The sequence below is a fragment of the Zootermopsis nevadensis genome, unplaced genomic scaffold, assembly GCF_977971745.1.
Source record: "Zootermopsis nevadensis isolate Lab colony 2312 unplaced genomic scaffold, Znev_1.0 Znev_ptg000009l, whole genome shotgun sequence".
NCBI lineage: Eukaryota > Metazoa > Arthropoda > Insecta > Blattodea > Termopsidae > Zootermopsis > Zootermopsis nevadensis.
In genome coordinates this window covers 4,563,249-4,576,666 of record NW_028259141.1, presented here as the reverse complement: position 1 = coordinate 4,576,666, position 13,418 = coordinate 4,563,249, and the positions used below count along the sequence as shown (strand labels likewise).

The 13,418-nt window shown below is 34.6% G+C and overlaps 1 protein-coding gene across 6 annotated transcripts in view; it reads left to right on the top strand.

The window, feature by feature from the left end:
- Positions 1-12,455, top strand: part of Opa1 (Opa1 mitochondrial dynamin like GTPase) — a 35,977-nt gene extending 23,522 nt beyond the window's left edge. For all 6 annotated transcript variants that reach the window (XM_087345859.1, XM_087345860.1, XM_087345862.1 and 3 more), the window contains 8 exons: positions 444-631; positions 880-1,094; positions 2,080-2,199; positions 3,330-3,467; positions 5,267-5,467; positions 10,617-10,710; positions 11,032-11,139; positions 12,154-12,455. In XM_087345859.1, coding sequence (XP_087201985.1) covers positions 444-631; positions 880-1,094; positions 2,080-2,199; positions 3,330-3,467; positions 5,267-5,467; positions 10,617-10,710; positions 11,032-11,139; positions 12,154-12,218 — 1,129 coding nt within the window. In that variant the 3' untranslated portion in view covers positions 12,219-12,455. The remainder of the gene's footprint in view (positions 1-443; positions 632-879; positions 1,095-2,079; positions 2,200-3,329; positions 3,468-5,266; positions 5,468-10,616; positions 10,711-11,031; positions 11,140-12,153) is intronic.
- Positions 12,456-13,418: the final 963 nt, after the last annotated feature.

Below are 13,418 nucleotides of genomic sequence, written 5' to 3'. Positions count from 1 at the left end.
CCTTAATTAATTAATAATAATGATGATGTATTGCATCAGCTCTTTCTTTCCAATCATTTTCATGTCATCATATGTAATTATGCTCTGATATAAATTAATACAGCACATCATTGTTAAATAATCTACAAAGGAACCAGTGAAACTGAAGGTGGCTATTTCCTGGGTTGTTACATTGTGTAATTAGTAGAAGTTTACTGATGTTTCAGAGGTGTTTGCTGCCGCTATCATCAGGGCAAGGCAGTAAATGTCTGTGAAACATCAGTCAGTTTGTACCAGACTACACTGTTATTGAGAGCTTCCCATGAGATATCAATGCAGTTCACATCTTTAATGTATTACTCCAATCTATGCCTTTATGCCAAGCATTTTATGTTCATGGGGTTTTCCAGCAAGAACTTTGTATGCTTTTCTTGAAATTTTAACTTGCTAAATCTTTTCTTCAGGTTGCGAGAACTTGACCGTGATGAGCTATTTGAAAAAGCTAGAGGAGAAATATTGGATGAGATAATCAATTTAAGTCAGGTATCACCAAAAGAATGGGAAGAACTTCTCATGAAAAAGATCTGGGACAAAGTCTCAATGCACGTGTTTGAAAACATCTATTTGCCTGCAGCACAGACTGGTAACACTGGTAAGTATTTTTCTGTGTTCCTCTTTATTGTATTTATATTGTCACCCAGTAAATTAATATCATCAGCATATGCCAATAGCTGATGTGTCCCATTCAATTGCAAATCCTCTTGCCAATCTTGGACTTTCCTGATGGCGTATTCTAACACAAAACTTTCTATTTAGGCAGAGGTTTGTTAAGTGAGTAGAAAGATTGACAGTTCTTTTGATTTTCAAGCTTGAACTGATGAACTGTTTCCTATATCCCAGGCACATTCAACACAGCAGTTGATATCAAGTTGAGACAGTGGGCAGAACAGCAGCTACCTAAGAAGTCGGTGGAATCTGGCTGGGAGGGACTGCAAACTGAGTTCCAGCATTTCATGGAGCGTGCCAAGAAGAAACCCGATCATGATGACATCTTTGACAACCTCAAGACATCTGTAGTGGATGAAGCAATACGGAGGCATTCCTGGGAAGAAAAGGTATCTGTACCTGTTTCCATAGACTTTAACTTGGCTGTCTCAAACAGACAAAAAATACAGGAAATAAATAAATTCTTATGTAAATTTGGAGACTTGATCTGAGAAGTTTACTTCTCGATTTTTATAATATTGCCATTAATATGAAAATTTGTGTAGCAGCAACACAAATTTATCTCTAAGCTGTATATGTGGATTGAATAGCAAAGATAGGAATGAAGGCTCAGAAATGTAGCAGGTCATTGCTTCTCTTACATCATTGACTCTTTGAGAACATTCGTTATGTTTTGTTCTCTTATTTTCGAAATTACCCCTTCCCGTCTTTACATACAATATACAGGCATACCTTGGAGATATTGTGGGTTCGGTTCCAGACCACCGCAATAAAGCGAGTCACGCAAATGTTTTGGTTTCCCATTGCATATAAAAGTTATGTTTACACTATAGTTTAGTCTATTAAGTGTGCAATAGCATTATGTCTAAAAAACAATGCGAGAATTACCTAAATGTGACACAGAGACACGAAGTGAACACATGCTGTTGGAAAAATGGCGTCGACAGACTTGCTTGACGCAGGGTCGCCACGAGCCTTCAATTTGTAAAAAACGCAATATCTGCGAAGCACAATAAAACGAGGTATGCCTGTACAGAATCCTAAATTTTGAGGATTTTATTATTGTGATATACTGCATCCCAGTTGAATGTTATTGAACTGATGAATTCATTTCCACATGGTGAACAAGTAATCAATTTTTCCCATGCAGTGTAGCTTCCATATCTTATTTTAAAAAAGAAGAATCTCTACGAGCTAACATTTTGCATCTACAAAGCCTGGTATGATGAGGAAGTAATTCTAGACCTTGATAGAAACGATATTTTTCATTGAAATGTGTATTTCAGTTCTTGCAGTAAATGAAAACTATTCATATACACTAGCTAATGGTTAAATTCTTTAATTGGAATGATCATTCGTTGTATAACTTTGCAGGCATCTGAGATGCTGAGAATTATACAACTGAACACACTGGAAGACCGGTCAGTGAGTGAGAAGCAACACTGGGACTCTGCTGTGAAGTTCCTGGAGGACAGCGTCAAGGAAAAACTACGGGTACAGTGTGTTGTTTCCAAAGATAATTGTTGACATTTTATTAACTAATTATGTCCACTTTTAACACTTTTGCTGTCTTTTATGGAATATCCTACAAGTGATGATAGCTGTCTTATGGGTTGTTATACTGTGTGGTCTGGTAGAAGTTTGCTGACATTTTAGAGGTACTGTTTGAGACTGTAATCTTGAGACTTACGAGGTGAGGAAGTCGGGTGAAGGAGGAAAGATAGCGTCTGCTGTGCCCATCCTTTAACACTTCAGACTTCTTGCATTCCTTGCAAGTCTCAATATTACAGTCATGAACAGTACTTGCTGCCTGCCTTCATCATTGCTGTCTGAAGGAAGATTTGAATGAAATTTGTAATGGATATTATGCTATTGGCATGTACTCTAAAATTATACTTTTTGATTTCCTACACTTGGTAATACCAGAGTGGTGGATGAACAAATTTTTGAGTTGGAATCAATACTAGTACCACTTTAAGTAGGGCCATATGATGATATGTGGCTATAAATCTTCAAAAAATAGTAATTCTTTGTATGATGTAAAATATAACTTGACCAGAAATTGATCCCATTACCCCAAACATACAAGTCCCTCCCATATGCTACCATAGAGTTAACATGTGTTGGGTTATATTTGTCTTGATTTACAATACTTAATGAAAATATTAAGTATACATGATTAGTATAGTTTGAAACTAAAGTTGTGTAAGATAACTGACTTGATCTTTTATTAACAATTATTCTTTAAAAAACTATTTCAGTTAGGAGCATTTACAATACAGGCTTTGTCAAGAATACGTATGTTTTTATTCTGGTATGAAGTATACCTTTTTGATCTTGTTACAGTCAGTGTAATAAATTGAATATCTTTCACTTTAATATAGCAAAGTAACAATGTTGTCATTTATATGATTTGGAACTTTCGCTGCAAACTCAGTAGAACCCTGATGATGAGGACAGAGATGGTCCCTGAAACATCAGTTGCATCCTTTAACCATCTGATGCGGCTGTCACCCAAAATTTTTTTATTGAATGTCATCATTGCTGTTTCATACCTGTTATAAATCATGAACTTTGAATTACTATGACGAGGCCTAGAGTGTGTTCGGTAATCTTGTTTTCAGGCGACAGAGGTGATTCTTCGAGAGATGATTGGTCCAGGAGCAAAGGAGAGGTGGTTATACTGGCAGTATCAAACTGAAGATCAGGTTAAGAGAAGTCATGTGAAGAATGAATTGGAGAAGTTTCTTTATTCAGATTATGTAAGTTACACATGAGATAACTGTGATATTCTGGTTAGCATTAAGATGGCTGTCTTCTGGGTTGTAGCACTATATAATCTGGTATAAGGTTACTGACGTTTCAGAGGTACTTGCTGCCTTCATCGCATGACAACCCAGAAGACAGCCATCTTTATGCTTTCACCATGAGAACCTCAAATCCTACTGTTTAGTATTCTTGGCTTAGAGACTGGCTAACCTGAGGTTTCTTGTGGTTTTTTATAATATCTCTGGGTAAATACCAGAATACTATATGAAAATAGGCCATGACCACTTTCATATTATTTCTAATTTGCTGCCATCATACCATTTAATATTACATAATCTGTGTAGTTTGAAAAAAGTTGTTAAATAAACTAAGACACTAACAAGACAAGTAAAGTAACTCTGGTTTGTAGCTTAAACACAGTGAAATAGTTTTGTGTAATATATACTGAAGTGTTCTTTTATTGAAGATAAGAATTTAGTAGCCACATTTGATTTCTACATGGTACAGTAAAACCTCTGTTAAGTGACCCTCGATTATCAGACTCCTGCTTTAACTGACCGAATTTCAACCAAATCGGTTGCGATTGGTTTCTACTGGCGAGAGTCGGTAAAGCGAGATCCTTGCAGTATGAGCGACTGTCCTGCCAACGCGTATTCAGTTACAAGAAGAAATGTGATGGACAGTGACTCAGAATGACTGATAAATTCACCACTTTAATACAGGGACTTCCTCGAACAGCGCTCCCGAGTGGCTTTTGCCATCTGCTTGTGCGTGCGAAATGCCCGCATCACTTTCCGAGGAAAATCTATATTGAATCTCTGTATATTTCAATATTTATAACAATGTTTACATGTTTTTGTTTCATCTTTGCTAATTATATCTTTGTCTTCTACCTATTTTCTCATATCCATGACCACGTTCTCCTTCCCCTCACTCATCTGACTTATCGGCTTATCCGACCTATGGTTCCCCCCATATAGGTCGGTTAAAAGAGGTTCCACTGTATCGCATAAGTCTGAAACCATAGGCAATATTGGAGTGTTGGCATACCTGTTATAAGACGTGTTCATTTAGTGTGTCCTCAAACTTTTGCATACTTTTCACTAACTGCAACCTGCATATGGCAAAACTGCTTCCACATGTCTGTCCTTACTCAGAGCCTTCCCTCGGAACTACAATAAAGAGATGTATGTTGCCTGTGGTTCCAGACACACTATAGAAGACATTCCACATTATGTTAAAATACATCACATTATGCAAGGTATGTACTTTTGTTATGCAGCTTGTGGACATCACAGCTCTAAGTTGAGGAGGAAATAACTTCACGATTATAAATTCAAGAGTGTCATGGTACAGCACCTGTACCAGACTCTGCGCTTTGCTTACATTGCTAGCTTGTGGGTAGAAGGCAAACAAATGCATACTGCGTAATCCAAAGACATTACCAACATATGAACTAAAACAGTGAGCCAAAGTACTGCTGCTGGGAAATAATATTTATAGTATGGACAATGTATACTTCCTTATCTGCTATCCCTCCGACCCCCTTGCCTTTTCTTCTGACAGATGACAGAGAGTTACCATAGACTAGAATGACAGAAGGTGGACTCTGAATGAATGTGGGAGCCTGTTTTTTGGGGGAAAGCTTCTGAAAAAATTTGTGCTGGATCTGGCCAATCTTGAACCTGAGACCTTTGGCACAGGAGCCCAGAAACTTACCCCTTAGAATACCATCTCATCACTTAAAAATAAATGCATATTTAGAATTTAATGAGAGTATTTCATGTTGCAGAAGCATTCTCCATCTTTGAGTTATGACGAGATAATGACAATCAGGAAAATTCTGCAGAGGAACAACATAGATGTGGACAATGAATACGTTCGTGAGACCTGGCATCCAGTTTACAGGAGGCATTTTCTGAAGCAGAGCCTGGCACGTGCATATGATTGTCGCAAGGGCTACTACTTGTACCACCAGGGACTGGAATCAGAGGTAAGATAAGTTTATTTTGTTCGTAGAAGGATAAAATTTGGATAGTTCTGCTGTTATATACAAGTCAGTAGAGAGTGTTTATCACATGTTAAAAGAATCTAAAAACTGCTGATCTGTCATTTGGCTGTGTTACGTACACATATTACTTAAACCTGTCAACCTACTTCTAAAGTGGCTGCAGAAGGTTTAGGTGTAGGCCTTGGAAGGGTGTATGAGCCAGTGAGTGATGCACAGCATTACCAACTGTATTTGCAATCTGTCAGTCTCACTGATCCAATCTTAAAACCTCGCATACCGTGCAGTGTTGATATTTATCTAAAATATAAAATCATGCATACAAACAAACTGGTTACACTTTTAAAAACTCACGCAACATTGGAATTTACAATCCAGGCACAGACAGCGCAACAACGGCTCACTGTAGACCAACAACAGAAACCTCAAGTAAGATTTTAGTCAGTGGACATTATGCTGAGTGACTCAATTGAGATAATACGCCAACTCTTGTGCAATATAAATGTTCATTGTGTTATTACATGAAGTATTCGGAAGCTTCATATCCTAGAATGCCAGTCAGAGAAAGGAAAATCCCTGTAACAAGGACAAAGGATTTTTATGGTAGATGAAGGTCCATATAGTGTCAATCAAGCTATGGCAAATTTAAGTGTTAACCATACAGTTAGTAAAAATAGATTTACAGGCAATGATAATACAAACCGACTAGTTATCTTAAAAGACTGTTTGAGTGTCATACCAAGTGATAATGTAATTCCTCAAAAGATCCAAATGAGTACTGATGTAAGTGAAGTTGATAATACTATAGCTAATATTTTGAGTCAGGTTATATTAAATACATTTTTGAAAGTCTTCCATCAAAATATTAGAGGATTGAGAAATAAAATTAACGAACTTTATTGTCACTTACTACATGATCTACCACATATTATGTGCTTGTCTGAACATCATCTTAGAGATTCAGAACTTCAACTGATACATTTAAATGATTACTCATTAGGTGCTAAATATTGTAGGAAATCTTTTCAAAAAGGAGGTGTAAGCATATTTGTATATAGAAATTTAAAATTTAAGACCATAAATTTAGAAGAATTTACTGTAGACAAGGACATTGAAGCGTGTGCAATTCAGCTGACTAAGAACTTACCAGGAACAAAAAATTTTTGTATACTAACTATTTACAGATCTCCTATGGGTAATTTTACAATTTTTTTGGAAAGACTAGATATGATTCTACAGAAATTATATCATGAGATATACAATATAATTATATGTGGTGATATAAATGTAAATTATTTAAACGATGATAACAGAAAGAAGAAACTTGATGCTGTCCTACAATCATATAATCTTACTAGTATTGTAACATTCCCCACTAGAGTTGACATCTCCTCATGCACTATAATTGATAATTTTTTCATTGATACAACCAGTATTGGAAAATATGAGATATACCCCTCTATAAATGGACTATCAGATCATGATGCCCAAGTACTAATACTTCATAAGGCACAGGAACAAGGAAAAGGATATCATACTTATATAAAACGGATGATTAATAACGATACCATAACAGATTTTAAATTAAAACTAAGTCAGGAAACATGGGAATTAGTTTTTGATGAAAATGATACTAATAATAGTTTTAACACATTTTTAAATATTTTTTTAAAAATTTACTATTCCAGCTTCCCTTTAACACAGATAAAATGTAAACAGAAAAATAATCCTTGGATGCACCAGGAATACAAATGTCCTGTAAACATAAACGAGAACTCTGTAATAAATTAAGGAATAATAAGGATCCTACTCTTAGAACTTATTACAGAAATTACTCTAAAATACTGACTACAGTTATAAAAAAGGCAAAAAGAATGGAGTATGATAAATGCATTCCAAATTCTGTAATAAAATTAAAACTACTTGGGGTATTATAAATAAAGAAGCAGGTAGAAATACAAATAGAGTTGAAATAAAAACACTAAAAATTGATGGTAAGAAGTTCAATAATTAACAAACTATTGCTGAAAAATTTAATAATTATTTTGTTAATATTGTAGATAAAATAAAAAGACAAGATATTAATAATCCCATAACTGCAAATGATATTAATGATGATGAAAATTATATTCATTTCATGAACCAAGCTTTTTCTAATCCATACCCAAATATGAATTCCAAATGCTGTACGAACAAAGAAATAAAAAAAATAATAAAGCCCCTTAAACTAAAAAATTTGCATGGATATGATGAGATACCACCTATGATTTTAAAAATAAGCTCGTCATTTATAAGTTCACCTATAAATTATATATGCAATAAAATGTTAAGGAGAGGAGTATTTCAGGATAGATTAAAATATGCATTAATAAAACCATTATATAAGAATGGTGATATATATGATGTGTCTAATTATAGACCTATATCACTTTTAACATCTTTTTCAAAAATATTTGAAACTATAATGTACTCACGAATTTTGGATCATCTCAATAAATACAATATTTTAAGTACTGAACAATATGGATTTAGGAAAGGATTAAAAACAGATAATGCAATTTATAAATTGACTACAGAGATTTTAAATGCCATGAATAAGAAACAAATAGTGGGAGGCATTTTCTGTGATTTAGAAAAAGCTTTTGATTGTGTTGATCATGACATTTTGTTATTTAAACTTAAATTTTATGGTATCAGTGGGAAAGATCACGCACTCTATGAATCTTACTTAAATAACAGATACATTAGAACAGTATTACATACTAATGACAATAACAATACAGCCTCGGATTGGCTTAAAGTTAGACATGGAGTCCCACAAGGGTCTATATTGGGACCTTTGTTGTTTCTTTTATACATAAACGATTTACCCAGTATAATAACTAAACTTGCTACAACTATAATTTTTGCTGATGATACTAGCATCCTATTTTCTCATTCTAATACAAATGACTTTAACAAACACATTCATGTAACATTTGAAAATATAAATAGATGGTTTAGAATGAACAGATTATCACTAAATTTTAATAAGACACATTATATTCATTTTAAAATTAAGAGAAAAATGTCAGATACTCTCACAATAAGTTATAATAATAAATTTATTAATAATATCTTTTGTACTAAATTCTTGGGAATTATGATTGATGGTGCATTAACTTGGAAGAATCATATTGATCTACTCATTAAAAAATTGAGCAAGGCTTGCTATGTAATTAGAAATATGAAATCATATATGTCTACTTCAGTACTAAAGGCAATTTATTATGCTTTTTTTCATTCCTTAATGAGCTATGGCATCATCTTTTGGGGAAATTCATCTCATAGTTACACTATTTTTCTCCTTCAGAAAAAGGCAATTAGAACAATGATGGGATGTGGCAATAGAGTCTCGTGTAGAAATATATTCAAAGAAGTAGATATTTTGCCGTTGGCATCACAATATATATTTTCTTTGTCATTGTTTGTATTACAAAACAAAACTCTTTTTCCATCAAACATTGACTCTCATACTATTGACAGACAGAGACAAAATTTGTATCTACCTCAAGCTAATCTAACTATTTATCAGAAAGGAGTTCATTATGCGGGTATAAAGATATTTAATAAATTACCCATAGAGATTAAGAATACCTCAAATAATCTTAAAAAGTTCAAGGTTGCATTAAGGCATTTTTTAATTACTCACTCGTTTTATACTGTGGATGAGTACCTAATTGGATAACTATTACAATAAAAAATACTAGTTATATTGTTTTGTATTTAGTACTCTGCTTGTCTAGATGTAATTCTTTAATGTGTATATTTTATGCTTTTATACTTGAGTTTGTGACGTGTTCTATATCCACTATTGGATTTCTGGAACTTGTAAATAAATAAATAAATAAAATAAATAAATAAAATGTGACTGTTTTTTATGCTCAGTGCTTTGTAACAAATCATTGTTTTGTGAATTTTGTGATTTTAATACAAACTAATGAATTAATATGGTTTTGCCACTGATGATGATCTCATGAGGTCAAAACATATTTGGCACAAAGTGTTTTTATAGTGTTTGTTTGCATGCATGATTTTATATTTTAGATAAATCACTGATCGAAGTAACAGTAGTTGTGATGTGGATGTGTTACTTGTAAATGTTGTGATAATACATGCCGTTACTATGGAAGTACTTGATATTTTCTGTAAATAATAAACTGTACATAAAGTAATATATTTAAAAAAGGAAAAGGTGTCACAAATTTTTGTAATAGTGAAGGACAATGGAATCTGAAATTGACAGACCCTAGTCCTTTAGTTACATATTGTGTCATGGCAAAGGAAAGGTTCCTTGACCAGCAATGTCTTAGCAACTCTGTAGTGTATAGCGTGAAAAATGTTTTGAGTAAGTAAGTAAGTGACTTAGATGATTGAAAGAACAGTGATTTTACAAAATGTCAACAACTAAATGTTGTGGCATGTGGTGTTGGATTTAAGACTGTGCAAAGAATTTACAAAGGTTTGAGACCTGAGAGATGTGTCTTATCACCCAAAAGGAAAAAAGGCTAAATCAAAGTCTGTTACTAAACTAGATAACTTTGAACTGTTCATGATGTATTCTAGAGAATTCCTATGGCTGAAAAAGTTCTGAGAAATTTAAGAACAAAAATAAAATATTTTGGTATGTAATATTTTTCAGTAGTGGCCAATGACCTGAAAAATACAGATTCTGTGCCGATGAGATGTCCTACAGGCAGGATAGTTTGTGGCATTGTGATGAGAGGGAACGGGAGGGTAAGAATTGGTAACAGCGTAGGAACGAATGTGGTAGTCATTCACCAGTATATCTACTGAATTTACTGTACCACATTTAAGAAGCTTACATTGAGCTTCACATTCTTCAGACATATACACTTCAATTTAATCCTAATTAAAATTCATTTATATTGTTGGTGAATCTGTAACTGACCAGTCTCTGCCACTCTGTTAGTGATTTATATAGAATGGAAGTAAACATTGAATTCATAATGCATTTTCTTAATTGATTCAGCTCTCCTTTATACTTGTAAACCTTTAATACAGTCATAATGTTATGATGTTTTTTTTATGGATCATGTCAACTGTCAGTTACAAGGCCATGTGATGTGTGCAGGTTGGTTGTGCAGATGTGGTTCTGTTTTGGAGGATCCAGCAGATGCTCAAGGTGACAGCCAATGCACTCAGACAGCAGATTATGAACAGGGAAGGTGAGAAAACTACTTTGAATCCAGATGGAAATCAGGAAGTAAAACATTATATTTAGAAATTCACAAACTAGATATTAAATCTATTTAAAATTTGAAAATTTATTACAGCAGTATAAGGAATCTGATAATATTGTACGTACTTCACCAGCAGTGTACAAAATTTATTGCAGTCATGAAGGGCACTTTATTAATAACTCAAAACACAACATTAAGATATTTAATTCTGCTTCATACCAGATGTTTACTTCTTTAATGCTCTTCAGCCTGTAAGAAAATATGGTGTCCAGAATCACGTTACCCTGTGCTTAATTTGTTCTGCAGCACGTCGCTTGGATAAAGAGATCAAAGAAGTTCTAGATGATTACAGCCAGGATATGGAGAAGCTGAAACTGCTCACAGGAAGAAGAGTCACCCTGGCAGAAGAATTGAGTAAGTTGTCACCATGTGTAACATGAGTGAACATGTTACTAGCTTTGCAAAGCCATCCAGGCATGTTTTGTGCTATAGACTTTAGTTGGAATTTGGTATGACAGACTGGCATTCTGCCGATGAACTGTTTCCTAAGACTGCGTGTAGGGGCTGGATATCACTTTATGCATGCTTATGTGCTTTCTTTAACATTTTGGATACTTTATTGACTTTGACAAAATTTCTGTAGACATAATCAGTCATCACAGAAGTAATTGAGACACTGAATACTAATATTCAAAGCTATAAGCCGGCGTAGCTCAGTCAGTATAATGACTGGCTATGGACTGGGTGACCAGGGTTCAATCCCCAACAGGGGTAGAGGATTTTTCCTCTAGCCTCTGCATCCAGACCAGTTCTGGGGCCCACCCAGCCTTCTATCTAATGGGTACTGGGGTTCTTTCCCAGGGGTAAAGTGTGGCTGGGGTGTGATGCTGACCACTCACCCCCATCTAGTGCTGAGGTCAAGAATGAGTAGGATCTATATTGCCTCTCCCCCCAAGCACCTACATGGTGTATGGTGGGACAGCTTTATTTTTTACTTTACTTTTATGTTCAAAGCTAATGAAGAGCAGTCATATGACACTGCATTGATATAAATCTTACTTTTTGCTTATTGTTCATTAAATATTAATCCCATTGTATATGTGATGTGAGATTTTTATAGGATTGGCATAATAAAAAGACACATTGCAGCACAAATTTTAAAAGCTTTTATAGCAGGTTCTGATAATCAGACCAGTGATAGTAATGCACTATGTAGCATTTGTAAAAAATCCATGTTGTTTGGAATTTATTCAAATGAGGCGCACACACAACAAAGGATATGTTTAATTTTCTTCATTGCCACTTTATAGGAATTCTTCTGCAGATTCTTGATAATACTATAAGCTTTATGGAGTTGTTACATGAGCATGGGAAGCCATGGAATGTGAAGTCATATAACATTCACACTGTTTCTGTTTAATTTTTCAGAACGTGTTAGACAGATCCAAGAGAAACTAGAAGAGTTTATTGAAGCACTTAATCATGAAAAGTAATCAAATTAAATGATTTTCAGGATTTGTGTAAGTGCACCTGTAGAACTGAAGTTTACTACTACTGGATTGTGTAACAGGGACTTAAATTAATCCGATTACAGTTTGCATAATAACAAAAATTAAGTTATTATTGCAAATTGTCATTACATATTTCATAGATAGGCTAATGAGAGATGTGTACAGATATAACATCCAGTGACTGTATAATGAAAAAGAAATAAAACAGTTGTATATTTACTATAGAACTTTTCAGTATCATCTCTACGGTCTCCCATATGTGAAAGAAGTAGGAAATAAAGCTGTAAAACAGTTTGGGCCCATAAAGACACCGAAGTGGAAAACATTTCAGTCATACAAGCATGGAATGAATGTGATAAAATTCAGTGTTATCAAATATTTGTTCAGATTTAGGTTACAAAATAAAAACCAGTTGTATGTGACAATTTATGCCTGCAATAGCTTTTTAACTATATGACTAATTATATTATATTTCTGCAGAAATTAAATTATAACACATATCCAAACTGGAGCACTATAAAACATGGAGTTCCTCAAGGTTCCATACCTGGTCCTCTACTCTTCCTCTTATATCACTGATCTATGAGCCTGGGTAGCTCAGTCAGTACAGTGACTACAGACTGGATGACAGGTTTCATCCCCAACAGGGGCAGAGGATTTTTCCTCTGGCCTCTGCATCCAGACTAGCTCTAGGGCCTACCCAGCCTCTTGTCCAGTGGGTACTGGGGTCCTTTCCCGGGGGTTAAGCATGGCAGGGGAGTGATGCTGGCCACTCAGCCCTATCTAGTGCCAAGGTTAAGAATGAATAGAAGCGTTAAAAGGGATTATGAAATCTAATTGTGTACATAAAAGCAGTAAAATAAGGGTACATAAGACCATCATCAGGAGTATCCTCTGATATGCAAGTGAGCTCTGGACACTGACAAAGAAAACAGAAATGATGCTGGGCGCACTTGAAAGGAAGATCTTCAGAAGAATCTTTGGACCAGTACAGGAAAACTCAAAGTGGAGGATATGCTACAATCACGAGCTATATAGACTATATAAAAGTGATGATATAGTAACTCACATTAAACTGAGAAGGTTGGAATGGGCTGGACATGTCTACAGGATGGAAGAGTATAGGATATCCAAAAAAATACTGGAAGGAACAATATATGGGAGAAGGCCAGTAGGAAGACC